Genomic DNA, 14,604 nt, shown 5'->3' with positions numbered 1-14,604 from the left:
AGAGGATAGACCTCTGCCTTCCTCACACTTTCTCCAGTTCCGGCTGTAGCAAGGGGCGGGTCGCACTTAGGGGACAGTTTACCCCTTGGGCACCAAGCATACTGTAGTGACCACATAACCGGGTCTTTTGGAAGGTCTGATGGGCTGGTCGTAGAGTTCAGAAGTGTGACCATATGTCCATTTCCAGGACTGTGCTGCTGCCTTCCAATCCTGTCTTTGTATCCTGCCCCACCCATGTGGACGATGGGGGAATTGATCAGACAGCAAGCGCACCAACAGAAAGAGCGCTGGGCTTGGCGCTGCTCGGTCATTCATAAGGCAGCCTGTGCAGGGCCCTGGACAAGATTCCTTGCAGCCCAGAGCCCTGGGTATCCTTCCCACGTGTCATCTTCCACGGGCTCATGAAGCTCTGGCAGTTAGTATGGTGAACCCGAGGCGTCCGGTTACCTACCAAGAACTATTTAATCTATGTGCGTGGGACATGTGGCAGTGGAGATGGGAAATGTCCCTTTCTGAGGACGGCTCTCTGCAACCATGCTAGTTAGTTATTCTTTTCCTTGTGATGACCAAAGATGTCTGACAGAAGTAGCTTAAAGTCTGTCTGGGCTCATGGTTTGAGGGGATGGGGTCCACGTGACAGGGAAGGCATGGTGGCAGCGGTGGTGATGACGCTGGTCATGTTGCTTCTGCAATCAGGAAGCAGAGAGAGATGGATGCTGGTGCTCATGCTTCCTCCTTTTCCCCCAGGACATCAGCCCACGGGATGGCGCTGCCCGTATGCAGGGTAGGTCTTCCCTCTGCAGTTAATCATTCTGTGAATACCCCTCAAAGACACACCAAGGGGTGCGGCTCCTCCCAGAGGAGTTGACTTTGCAGAGTAAACACCGCCTCCCTCGCGTCCTGAGAACGCTCATAACAGAGCCAGCAGTGCCATCCCCGTCTCTCAAGATGTGTTTCCACTCTGCAAAGTGATAGACTTTGCAAAGTAAGGGCTTCCGAGGCAGGTAGACCAGATGTTCTGAAAGCCTGGCCGGGCCTCAGCTTCAAGCATGAAGGATGCTTGAAGGCTACAGGACACCTTATAGGGTGAGGTCGTGGGTGCCTTGATTTTTGTCTCTGGCTATCCCTTCAAAGTTTTGTCGTGGAAGAAGTTTGTCTTCTGTCTGGGATGAAAATTCTCCCCTTATTCATCTCTCCTGGGTAATCAGAAATGCTTTATACTCTTCACGCTCACAAAACAGCCTGCAAAAGGCTAGAATGTAGCCTGGTAGAGTGCCTGGCTTAGCATATGTGAGACCCAAGGCCTTGATCCCTACCGTGTTATAAACTGAGTATGATGGGGGGGGACGCAAAAAGAAAAAAAAACCCACAGCTTATAACTGTTCATCAGAAGGGCCAGTCTGATGTGATAGTCAGGCCCACAGCCATGTTCTAACCCAGCCCCTACTCTGGGCCAGTGGGGCAGGTGTGTAGGAGGAGGCAGTGGCTGCTCTCCACTCCCTGAGGGGCTTATAGGCTGCCATTCCTCTCGTGGAGACAGCACTAGCTTCTCAAACATATCCAGATGCCTGACAGAAACGACTCTGGGAGGAAAGCCTTATTTTAGTTCATGGGCTCAGAGGGTTCCTAGTTGTTTGAGTCTGAAAGACCCCTGGTGCGGGAAGACTCTTACTCAAGTCTCAGGATAACACCCCCGCCCCCAGTAACTCACGAGAGACCGTCCTTGCTGCAATCACACGAGGCTTTAATTGATGAGATGAGATGGGAACCAGTGCACTGGGGCCGAGACTCATAACCCACACAGGGGACGATTTCGACCCCGAGTGACCTGGAGAAGGGGTTTTTATAGGAAGAAACCACAGCCCAATAATAGGGGCAGGGAGGGTGTCACCGAAAGTCACAAGGGGACAACTCCCTGCCTCTCAAGATCACTCAAGGTCATAATCAGCTAGTTCCTAAAATCACAAGGGGGAAACTCCCTGTTTGTCAAGTTCATTCTCAAGATTACAATCTAACTTTATCTTCAGCTAGTTCCTGAATCAAAGTCACTGAACTGGCTAATCCCTAGATTTTTGATTCTTGAGTGTAGCATTAGCGTGCTTTCTCCTTCATCCGCTTTTGTCATCTGCCTCCACCCTGGTCCATGGGACGGTGCTACCCACATTCGTGATAGGTCTTCACTTCAGTGAGTCCTACTGATAAATACCTTCAGACATAGCCACCTGTGCACCTCAGCTGTCCCCGAGGTGGTTCCAAATGCAGGTCAGGTGACTGTGAAGATTGCCCACCACAGAGCCCTTTCTTGAACCCTTCCAGAATCTTCCCTCTCAACTCCCATGTCCTGCTTCTTTAAAGATCAATGCCTCTGCCTCAGGTTCTGGAGGATGCGTCATCCCTCCTCTCAGGGATCTAGCTGCACACAGTGCCACCTCTGTGCAGGATGACTCATTGCCGCTAGTGACCCATTGGGCATGATCTAAGATGCTCCAGTGCCATCTCTGATCTGTGCCCAAAATTCCACGGGAAAAAAATACAGTCATCCATCTTGGCTGCGAAACAGGCTATTGCAATGGCCTTTTGTTCAGCCACCGTAGCGGGGCCAGCCCTCCCCTGACCTGTTGTGTTCCTTGGCAGGGCCCTGACTGCAGTCCACCAGATCTCAAGCCAGAGGGAACAGATGCCAAGTATCTGTCTCTAGGTGGTGCCTTGAAGACCACGGAGATAAGCTAGGCAGGCCAGCACAGGGCTGTTTTATCCTAGCCCTTGAGAACTAAGGTGGGAGGTTCAAGAGTTCAAGGCCTGCCTGGGGCACGTAGTGAATGCAAGGCCATTATGGGCTACATGCCAAGACCTATGGAGCACTCCAGCCCCAGGCCATTCACCTCTTGGTGGGTTTAGAGTCGGGCAGGTTTGCAGCTGTTGGTGGAGCTGGTGCCTTCTCTTGTACTCACTTGAACACATGTTTGATACTTCTTAGTGCACAGTAAAGCTGCCCAACCATGCTGTGTGACTTCCACTGCAGAAGGCCTGTCTTCCTGGAGAGCAGAGAACCTGGACCTCCCTGAAAATGCTCCTCCACCCCACCCCCAGGTGTTAGTGATACACCGTTTGGGTTTCACACCTGGGGCAGGACATGGAAGATGAATAGATTCTCCTGGTGCTGGGACACTGACTGAGTCCCAAAATGCCCACTTATGTCTGCTAAGGACTCTGTGACTACCTAGCAGGATTTGCCATCATTCTGAGCCTGTCTTCCATTTCCGTAATCTTGCTCAGACCAAATCCACACTAGGACTTTGCCTTCACAGACAGTTGAAGCAATGTGACCATTGTTGTGTTATCTGACACGGAACTGTCACCAAAAGACCTTCTGGGCAGCACAAAGCCCCTAGCCGCGTCTGAGCTGATAATTGGTGGGTGGAGAACTTCCGAGTTCCCTGCCGCCTCCCTGGGGCCCCACCCTCACTCAGCCATCTGGCTAGGTGCTTCCCGGACACCATGTGACTCTGCAGTGACTCAGGCTCTTTCCTTGCTGTGCTGTCCGTGGCAAGTGAAGTAAAAACTGGCGCGCAGTTTTAGGTACAAAAACTGTGCACCTTAGTCCAGAGACAAGGCTGGCGGTCAACCTTGCATGGTATGAGCATTTCTGGAAGGCGGCAGCCTGTGGTGTGTGTGCCTCAAGACCTTGAGATCAGCGTGGGCTGGCTTGCTTTATAAACCCCACCTCTGGACTTGTGTGTGTGCCATCCCGTAGCCGTGTCCTGATTTCTCCCGTGTTCTCCAGATAAGGGCGTACTCACTTGAATACGTCTCGTGCGCTCTGGGACTTTCTCAGCCTTCTTTATTTGGGGTGCCTGTCATCTCCTTAAATGGTTAAAAAATGCAGAGACCCAGAAAAGCTGCCCACTGGCCCTGTTGGCCTTGCTCCAGCCAGGTAGTGCTGGTTTCAGGTGTGATGTGTGTGGGGTGTAGAGGGAAGAAACTAGCAGCCTGGGGTACCTCCTGTGTGTGAGACTTTGTTTTCCATACCTTCGCTATCCTCCTACAAGACAAACCCCAGTCATCTTGAGGTTCCCAATGAGGAAACAGGCTCAGAGAGGCCAGGCAAATGGCAGATCCTAGGTCCACACCACAGCTGCAAACACAATCTCCCCCTGAATCCCTATCCTCCTGAAGTGCTGACCAGGACCGGCAGTGCCACTGTGAATCCTCTCTGGTCTCCTGAGTTCTGACAGCTTTGTGGAGCCAGGCAAAACAGCAGGACCTCTGACCCCTGCGGAGAAGCTCTTTCCTCCTAGGTCGCAGTCACCTGGAAGGTGTGTGGGTGCTGTGGGTTCTGTGTGAGCACCTCTTGTCACCACTGTCCCTAGCCGTGGCCTTTGCGGAGGAGCGGAGCACAGCAGCTAGCCCTGCAGGGCACACCCCTCCTGCATGGTTCGTGCGTGAAACACGAGGCACAGAGAGCACAGGTTGAAGCAAGTAGTAACTGTCTGCTTCTGTCCTCCCTTTGCTGCCTCGGACCAGCTGAAGAAGCAGGCATTGGAGACACCCCGAACCTGGAGGACCAAGCCGCTGGGCATGTGACTCAAGGTCAGTGGTCCAAACCACCCCTAGGAGACTCGGAGCTCAGGAGGAGGGAAATGGGAGCACTCAGTGGGCTCTACCTTGAAAAGACATCTTAGCCCTGAGTCCTAATTTACAAGTCCAGGAGACCTGGGGGAGTCGTCTTTATTTATTACACACGGAGTGTTCTAATGCCATTCTGATTCATTCCCGCGGTGTGTTTCAGGCTGGGGTTGCCCTTGCCTAGACCTGAGCAAAGTGGGCGATGCTCCCACAGCGTCCTCTGACCTGTCAATCATCACCATTGACCATTTAAGCTTCCATTTTTTTTTTTCCGAGACAGGATGTCTCTGTAGCGTTGGCTGTCCTAGAACTCTCTTTGTAGCCCAGGCTGGCCTCAAACTCACAGAGATCCACCTGCCTCTGCCTCTCGAGTGCTGGGATGAAAGTAAAGGTGTGTGCCACCACCCGGCTTCTCTGTGGTCTTCATGCCTCATTATAATGTTCTTCTCAGGGATCAAAGTGCTGCTTTCAAGGCAAGTAGCTTTCTGCAGCTGTTTATCAAAAATACATTTTTTAAAAGGAATTTTTTTAAACCGTAAAGAGTCTTGATTTTAGGAAATGGAGACCTCCAATATAGATACAGCATGAGCCGGCTTGTTTCCTATCATTTTTCTAGATAAACAAACTTGAATGTCCTGTATAACAGGGGGACTTACAGACGACAGAGGACCTGGGAAGCCGTGTCCTTCGCTCTATAAAGCGATAGAGGATTTGTCTCCTGTTAGCTGCGCTGTCTGCCTGTGAAGGACTGTGCCTCACTGGCCTCTAGCCTAGTTCATCCCCCTCCTTTTGGTGACTCGGATGCTAGGCTCCTGAGGAGTTAGGGGGGGACACTTTGTCAGGATCCTGGTTCTCTTGTACCCCTCCACCACTCCCAGAGTTTAAATGGTTCAGGTTTGTTTGTTTTTATTTGTTTGTTTGAGATAAAGTCCTCTCTAGCTCCAGTTGGTCTCCGTAGCTTCCAAGGATGACCTTGAACTTTTGATCTTCCTGCTTCTACTTTACCGAGGTTGACCACCACACCCAATTTATCCTGTGCTGGGGAGCAAACCCAGGGCTTCACATGGAGAACAGAGCTGCATCCTGGCCCCTGTTTCATGTTTGCTGAGTAGTTTACAGTATCCTAGAAACGAATGGAAGACCCTCCCAGCCCAGATCCTCCCTCTAAGTGTTTTAATGGGCCCCTCATCAGCTCACACACACACACACACACTACTGTGTGCGTGTTTACTTTGCAGCCCCTCGAATGGAGTCTTTGAAGGTCTTGCAGTGTATCAGACTCCAGGACATCCCAGCCAAAAATAATTTCTAGGGAGCATTTTCTTGAAGGTAGTGGAGGCCCAAGTCTGTTGGGTGGCATCATGGCTTGGAACCGCCTTAGCCTCTGGTCCATGAGCTGGCTGGTACTGGATAGCCAGACGCCGCCAGTTTCCCACTTCTGTCTTTATTGTTGTCTCTACTTGAGACAGACCAAAGGCCTCAGTAAGGAACCTGATAAGGAGCAGAATGGGTGCTTTTTGTGACAGTAGCTGTTCTATGCAGGGTGTGTTTATTGATTAGCTGTCATATGACAGCCTTGACACTGGGACCATAAATGAATGTAACTGTGAACTCAATCTGGCGTAATAAGGAAGGAGAGGGCCAGGCCGGAGTTGGGTCCTTTGTTAGTGAGCCAACCACAACGAGTACCACTGGGTTAGAGACAGCGGTTTAGTGTACATGTTACTTGTGTGTGTCCAGAGTTACACATGCATGTGGACACACATGTTCTCTCTTCTTCTCTCCCCCAAATTTCTTTTCTATATCCCCAAAGCCTTTGAGGTTATAGGCTTTGTTGGAGGAGAATTCGGGAGTTGTTTGAGACCTTTTGTTGGGACCAGGTAGGCTGTTCAGAAAATTCGGAATTACGAAAGTATGGTGGCACATGCCTGTAATCTCAACACTTGGAAAGTGGAGATAGGAGAATCAGGGGTTCAAGGTCATCCTTGGCCACATAGTGAGTTTGACACCAGCCTCAGGTACAAAAGACCCTGTCCCAAACAAGCAATCAGCAGAAGCAGAGGGTGCTCAGAATTGCTCAGTACGACTCAAGTGGACGCCCATCCTTAATGCACAACCCGGTACTCTAAAGAGGGTTTTACATGGCTATCACGTGATCCAAGTAACAACAATGGGCTCAGGCCAGCTGAGCTGGTGGGCGGTGTGCTGGCTGAGCAGTTAGAGCAGGGGTCCCATGGCTCCTGCCTTAGCTGGGGCAGAAGGCAGGCCAAGGAGGGTGACCGCAGAGCCATCCACGTGCTGCAGTTCCACGGAGAGGAATCGTACGGCAGGTCAGTCAGCAAAGCTCCACGCCAGCAATCACGGTTTGTGAATCTTCTAAATCAGAGCAAGGCCGGAGGTCAGGTAATTTATGATGCCTGTTGGTTCCACCTGCCCAAAGAGAGGAGAGAGACACACACAGAGAGACAGAGAGAACAGGGACCACTGTCATAACCCAGCGAAGGCCACCTGGAGCCCAGCATCTCCAGGAACTTGAGTTCTGTGAATGGTAGGTAAGCATGCATCTGAGCCCATAACCACATCCTGGACAGCCACAGAGATGCCAGCAGGCTCTTGCCCAGCCAAATACCAGAGGGCCTCAGAGGTCACCAAGTCCAAGTCTCCCTTTTACAGACAAGAACACTGGTGCCCAAAGAGGGCCATGCAGCAAGCTAGTGGCAGACAGACCAAGAGAGCATTTATTCCAAGCAATGAACTAGGCCTGAGATGAGCTCTTGTCTCTGTTGGGAGAGTCCTGGTACCTTTGAGGGGACTTTCATTATGGCAAGTACTACAGTCCCCTTTAAAATGTCTGTACCCTTGATAACCATTTGCCACCATTGCCTCTTCAAGCCCGGAGGAGGTGAGAGTGTCTAGGCAGTGGAGAGAGGTGTCTGAGAGGCTCCTGAGCAGGAACCTTAGTGTTCAAGTCCGGCCTGGACTGAGCACCGAAGTTTCTGGGATCTCACTGGTACCTCTAAGTAAAAAACAGTCAGATCCTCCAGGCTTGGTGATCACTCACTGTCCCCACAGCCTGTCAAGGTGGGCCTGCCTGTTCTGAAGCCCCCCTCTGCTGGATATCTCCACACAGAGCCGGAGAAGGTCCAGAATTTCCCAGAAAGTTTGCTTGGCGAGCCAGGGCGCCCTGAAGGCCAGGCTCCAGACTCAGGGATCTCTGATTGGATCTGCCAACCGGTGCCTAGCGTGTCTGGGGCTCCCCTCCTGCCACAAGGCCTCAGAGAGGCTACGTGCCAACCTTCGGGGACAAGACCTGAGGATGTAGAGAGAAGCCACCGGCCCTCTGAGCCGCTGCAGCAAGAACCGCCTCTGAAGGAGGGATGGGGCAAAGACAGGCTGGGGAGTGAGGAGGAGGTGGATGAAGATCTTGACATGGATGAATCATCCCAGGAGTCCCCTCCCTCCCAGGCGCCCCTGGACCCAGGCAGGGCAGCCCCTCAGCCTGTCTCCAGGGAAACCACTGGCATGCCTGGTTTCCCAGGTGAGGGTGCCGTCCCACTTCCTGTTGACTTCCTCTCCAAAGTCTCCACAGAGACCCAGGCCTTGCAGCCCGAAGGGCCTGGCACAGGGCCCATGGAGGAAGGGCACGAGGCTGCCCCAGAGTTCACATTCCACGTGGAAATCAAAGCCAGCATGCCGAAGGAGCAGGATTTGGAAGGGGCGACATTGGTGGGGGCCCTTGGAGAGGAGCAACAGGCCCAGGGCCCCTCTGTGGGAAAGGACACCCAAGAGGCTAGCCTTCTGGAGCCATCCGAGAAGCAGCCCGCAGCTGGACTGCCGGGAAGGCCAGTCAGTCGGGTCCCTCAACTTAAAGGTCTGTGGTTCAAGCCCCCTCACTCCTCCCCTGGTACCCTCCAGGCTGTGGACACTGTCACTAAGCTTCTTGCCTTCCTTGACTCCCGCACCCTGATATTCCAGGATAGCCACTAAACCCACCGCCTGGGCCGCCGCCCCCTCCCCAACCCTGCCGGCAGCCTCTAGTAGCACGTGTTCCTTTCTGCCCCCTCCCCAACCCCGCCCGGCAGCCTCTGGTAGCACGTGTTCCTTTCACGCTTGCCGTCATTCTGCACGTCACGGACACCTGGCCCTGTGCTTTCTGCCCTGTTTGGTTCTCTGTCCACTTGGCGTATCCACATGGTCCACCAGCCCGCCAGAGGTTGGGAGGCACGCTACAGAGAGTGGATAGCAGTGTCCCTCATTTTGGAAGGCTTATGATGTATTGCCATATTCACGATCTAGAACCTTCCCAGAGTTGGCATAATTAGTCCCACTTTTCAGGTGAGAAAACTGAGCCTCAGAGCAGGAAATTGACCTTGTGATAAATACCCAGAGTAAATAATGGTTGAAGTCAAGTTCAGAATCCAGTTAGGTCTTCTCTGAAAGGCACCTTCTTGCCATGGTCCCCCATACTGCCTTCCAGAAGGTGCTGGAGTGTATCCTCCTGGTGCAGAGCCAGTGAGTCCACCTGCCTGTCTTCTGATGCTCTCATCAACAGACAGCATGTCACATTGCACAGGTGACATCTGTCCCTGTGGGGGTGGCTAACAACCCCCCAAACCTCTGCCCAAACCTGCTTGCCTCAGGAATGATGGATAAAGTATTATCTTCCAGGTCTAAAGTGACCCTCCTGTCAGTCAGGGACAGGCCGGGTCCCTGTGTGCAGCCCCATCTGGAGCCCTGTGGAGGCTACAGGGTGGGAGCAGCCTCCAGGCAGCGGCATTCATGGCTTTAAGACTTTAAAATATTTGTCATCTGGGCCTTCGAATGGCTCAGTGGGTAAAGATTCTTGTCACCAAACCTAATGACGGAAGTTCCAGCCCCAAGACACACATAATGCAAGGACATACTGCCTCATGAGTTCAGAGGTCAGAGGACAACTGTGGGGGTCAGATCTCTGGTTGGCCTTTGACCTCCCTTTGCCTATGGTGGCATGTATATGGTACAAACACACACACATTCATGTGCTCTTGTATAATAAATAAACAAATATGTCCGAGTAGACTACTTGACGTTTTAGAATTATTTGTGGGGCCCAGAACCTAATGCTTCTTAAACACAGAGTGAAATGCATCTGCTAACTACTGACTAAATTCCACTTATAGAGAACACTCCAACATCATAAATAGAAGAGCCTGTCAGGACGGTGGCACAAGCCTGCCATTCCAGTCCATTCCAGCTAAGACAAAAGGATCACTGCAAGTTTGAGGTCAACCTGGACTACATAATGAGTTCAAAGCTAGCCTGGGCTAACTAGCAAGATGTGTTTTTGAAAAGACCTGGGCATGATGCTACACATGCCTTTACCACTGTACTCAGGATGGAGAGAAAGGGGGATCAGGAGTTCAAGACCAGACCCTTCTACATAAGACCCTGTCTTAAGGGGCTGGAGAGATGGCTCAGTGGTTAAGAGCATTGCCTGCTCTTCCAAAGGTCCTGAGTTCAATTCCCAGCAACCACATGGTGGCTCACAACCATCTGTAATGAGGTCTGGTGCCCTCTTCTGGCCTGCAGACATACACACAGAGAGAATATTGTATACATAATAAATAAATAAATAAATATTTAAAAAAAAAAAAAAAAGACCCTGTCTTAAAACAAAAGTTAAGGCAGAGTAGGGGAAACCTATGTCCTGTTTTAAACTCCAAGGCAAAGAAAGACAAATGACTGCCTTGGATTTTTTTTCCAAATTAATGTTCTATCAAATTCTGGTCCTCCAGGTGTTGACAGGTGTGTGAGGTAGGGGTAAGGATAAGACACAGAGAATTTAGAAGAGGAAAAAAACAGGCTAAACAAAGCTCAACAACTTCCACGGTTGTGGGAGTCATCGGAGCCTGTGCACAGGGACCCTCTAAGGAGTATGGGTCGTCTGGATTTCCCAGAGATATTTGATACCCTGCTAACATCTCCCAGAACAGGGCTTGTTCCTCCCTGGATTCAGGAAGTGCTGATCTAGCAGGCGGATTCCCAATAAGGGCAGTGATAAGTGGGTTGCTCCAGGGAAAGAATTCACCAGAACAGAAAGTGGGAGAGGGTGTTAGCCACACTCCAACACAGTCACAAAGGGCAGCTCAGCAGAAACTGCACAGAAGCATTCTAAAGAACTGCTTTCGCAGGTAGGGTCGGGATTACTCCATCAGGCTGTGTCCCAGGATCAATCACAACAGTTGGCGCTCTTGTGGTTATTAGCCTTGCGGAAATGGTGCGGTTTATCCCCCCTGAGTCAGAACTGAATTGGCACAGCCGTTTGTCCTAAACAGACACAACATGGTTGACAGAGAAATGAATGGATAAGATCCATGGATCTCCTATTGCCAGGCAGATTCCTGGGTACCTGTTGGTTGCATACCCAGCCTCGGTACACCCAGAGTCTGTATGCTACCTCCCAGATGACTCCTCCACAGTAAAATGGGGAGAACCCTGGGCTGGAGAGTCAGCGCTGGTCACTCTGTGAGTTCAGTCTTCATCTACTTGCAGGTTAACAGTGATGCTGGGTTCCCTGAGCAGGATGTGGCTTATCTGAAGGGCCCTGGGGAGTGACAAGGTGCCCTCATGGATGGGCTGTGTCAGCGTAGGAAGGACTCCTTCAAAAGCAGCTGGGGCTGATGTGGAAGGTTCCTGTTAGTGAGCTGCTTCGGGTTAAGGGCTACACTCTGCAGCAAAGGGGAGAATCTCCTCACTGGGCTCATCTATTCTGGTAGCAAGTGGCCTGGAGTGGGGGTTGGGATGGTCAGCATAAGATGGCCAAGAAGGTGGGGTAGGGAAATGGAGGTGGTTTCACTTCAGCCTTGAGGCCCTAGAGGGTAAGCAGAGATCTCACAGGAAAGCCAGAGAGAGAGAGAGAGAGAGAGAGAGAGAGAGAGAGAGAGAGAGAGAGAGAGAGCGCCCACTCAGATACAACCCACTCTGATACAAAGATCCTTAGCCTGGAGTCAGGACAGGCTGGGCTATCCTGTTCATGGCCTTGGGGAGTTTAACTGGCCTTGCATTCAGTGTGGTTGGCCAGGCTAGAGAGTGAGCTTGCCACAGCCACAGGTCATCGGGCACCTCTAACAGCACCTGCTGCCTTCCCTCTGCATGTCCCCACCCTCAGCCAGGCTGCCGCCCCCTCTTGCCAGGTTGCTCTGAACAATGGCCCTGTGTGCTGTGTGGTACTAACAATGCAAGATTCAGTAGGTCTGAGGACTAAGAAAATCAGCCTTGTGTCAACCAAAGGGAATTCACACCACCACCCCTCAACTCTGGTGTGTCTACAAACCTTAAGCGCAGGGAGTCACGTGCTTTCTCGTTTTGTATTTTCTCAGCTCGAGTGGCTGGTGTCAGCAAAGACAGGACTGGAAGCGACGAGAAGAAAGCGAAGGTGAGCTCCTGACCAGCCAGGAGGCTCTGCCCCGCGCTGTGTCTGCTGTGGAAGCGGTTGTCTCTAGAGTGCAGCTGTCATTTAAAGGCCGCTGCTATTTACAAAGGCAGAGTTTCTCTCTTGATACTTAGTAACTCAGTTCTTCCTCTTGTCATCTCCTCATAGTTTAAATAGAGGCGCGTGTGAGTTTTCTGTGATGAATGTTGGGACGTGCATTTCCCACCCTTACTAGCACCGATCTGGGCTCAGTAAACACAAGGTATTTAATATCTGCAGAGTACACTGGGCGATCAGAGAGGCGTGAGCTAGAAACAATCTCCAGACAAAAGCAGGGAGGGTTCTGGGTGAGCCCTCGAAGAGGAGAGCTGGGAGGCAAATGGGAGGAGCCCTGCTGTCTCCCATCCGCCCCACCCCAGAGCAGGAAATAGCAGACCTGGGAAGAAGGGACAGACAAGCTGAGGCTAGGGAGAATGGGCAGGTGGCCTTTGTTGCTGAGTTGTTTGTAGAATTGCTTAGGCTCTGAATTAGCAGCACCTCCTTGAAATGGAGTGTCGAAAAGTGTGGGATGGAAGACACAGATTTGTCAGTCTTCTGCACTCTAGCCCAGTAGATAAAGCATCCCGAGCCCCGCTCATCCTTTGTTTTTTAATCTGTAGTCCACTCCCTCCATGATTTTTTATCTTAGAAACCCCTAAAGCTGTGCAGTGGTGTCTTCCTGAAAAAATCCCACCACGGCCCAGATTGGATCCGCTGGGCAGCCAGCGTGAATGCGGCCTGGAACTACCTGGCCTGTAGTGGGCGCCAGAGCCTCAGTGAGTCTCCAGAGGTGGATGCTAGTGCTAGGATCAGCGGAGGTTGAGGACCACTCCCAGAAGACCCTGTTCTCCACTCTTTAGGACTCCTTGTCATGGGTGCTCAGAGAGAGGCAACTGAGCCCCGTGCAGAGACTTAGCCCTGCCCCACTTCTTGAACCGGGAGCGACAGCTGCTGCGTCAGTCAGTCGTGATGCTCATTTTGCTCTCGGGGAAGGGGCAGGGAGTCCTGGCCTCACCTTTCACAAGTGTGCATGTACTCTTCATGTATGTGTTCATTCAGTACACAGTCCCTGCCCTGGATTGGCTCACAGGATAGCAGGGGCAAGGCTGGGCCGAGAATGGTGCCCGTGGAAGGGGTCTTGTCCAGCTAGGGAAGAAGGGGCTCCGGTACCCGCTCTAGCTTTTCCCCCTTGCCCTTCCCTCCTGACACTGGTGTCACAGACTGGGCCCCAGCCCCTTCAGCGAAGGGATGAGGAAACACACAGGAACAGCACAGCAGTCTGGTCAGGACTCCACGGAGCACCCCCACTTGCGGTTCTTTATTCAAGGGTCTGGTCTCACCCTGATCATATCAGGGCCACCCTTGCTGGTCAGAGTCCCCAGAGCAACCATGAGTGTCAGCCCTCAGCCTTTAGGTACCCCTGGTTCAGGGAGCCGGGCCCTGCTTGTAGAACATCCAGCCTCGCAGACACTCATTTCCTCGGGTGGAATATGTTCTGGTGTTAACTTTGGCCAGATCAAGACTCTCTAGATAGCATTAAGATTAGTTTTGCCTTCGTTTAATCAGAAAGTATCTATGTATGTGCGTGTGTGCGTGTGCATATGCACGTTGTATGTGTGTGAATGCCTGTATGTGCGTGTATGTGTGTGCTCCTGTGGCATGTGTGTGTCCCCAGAAGCCTCTGCTTAACTCCAGCACAGTCCTCCTTAAAGGATTAGGATTCTGTTGGCATGGCGGAAAGAGAAGGTGGGTGTCAGTGAGCCCCAGTGGGTGCTTCTCCTGAGGCTGAGCGACCCATGACACATTGGTGTTCTTTCGGGGAACATCTTGCTGCCTTCTCTCCGACGGTCTCCCGGTTCTTACCAAGCACCCTTAAGCCAGTGTTCTGCAAGTAGAAGGCACAACAAGGCCCAGTTGCTAGAGAAAAAAAAATGTACCAGAACGTCTATCCGTCTTCAGCATCTCTTTCAGAAGTTCTGTGCTGTGTGATTTTAATCATGTCCATCCCACGGCAGCTGTGCAGCTTGTGTGTAACTGATAGAGGACAAGGTTGCCGTCCTTTCTTACTGACAGTGCTGCTTTGCCCTGTGGCCCGCCTTCTTTATGTTTAGTTTTTTTGTCCTTTGTTTCAGTTTGTTTCCCTCCCCCATTGCTGACTTTTATTTTGATTTTATTTATCTTTATGTTTAAGACATCCACACCCTCCTGTGCTAGAACCCTGAGCAATAGGCCCTGCCTTAGCCCCACACGCCCCAGTCCTGGTAGCTCAGACCCTTTGATCAAACCCTCCAGCCCTGCCGTGTGCCCTGAGCCAGCCACCTCTCCTAAACACGTCTCTTCTGTCACACCCCGAAATGGCAGTCCTGGAACAAAGCAGATGAAACTCAAGGTAAGGAAATAACCGTTGGTGAGGCGCAGGCTGCTGTACCATGGTGTTCAAACGCTCTCGTCCCCTAAACTCACAGGCAGCACTAGATGGTTGAAGAAGGGACAGGGAGGGGACCAGGGACTAGGGCCTGTGCTTCCTG

General features: G+C 51.8%; 1 protein-coding gene across 13 annotated transcripts in view; it reads left to right on the top strand.

The window, feature by feature from the left end:
- The window catches only part of Mapt (microtubule associated protein tau), a 97,432-nt gene that overhangs the window by 54,785 nt on the left and 28,043 nt on the right, over positions 1–14,604 (top strand). For 6 of the 13 annotated variants that reach the window (XM_041635545.1, XM_041635536.1, XM_041635546.1 and 3 more), the window contains 3 exons: positions 4,525–4,590; positions 7,757–8,497; positions 11,985–12,040. In XM_041635545.1, coding sequence (XP_041491479.1) covers positions 4,525–4,590; positions 7,757–8,497; positions 11,985–12,040 — 863 coding nt within the window. The remainder of the gene's footprint in view (positions 1–4,524; positions 4,591–7,756; positions 8,498–11,984; positions 12,041–14,604) is intronic. The other 7 variants (XM_041635544.1, XM_041635541.1, XM_041635542.1 and 4 more) reach the window with 2 other exon arrangements.

Source organism: Microtus oregoni, unplaced genomic scaffold, assembly GCF_018167655.1.
Source record: "Microtus oregoni isolate MIOR12 unplaced genomic scaffold, Mior012 000048F_ref0000485, whole genome shotgun sequence".
Classification (NCBI taxonomy): Eukaryota; Metazoa; Chordata; class Mammalia; order Rodentia; family Cricetidae; genus Microtus; species Microtus oregoni.
Note: the sequence above shows the minus strand (reverse complement) of the source record. Positions and strands in the feature narration are given on the sequence as shown.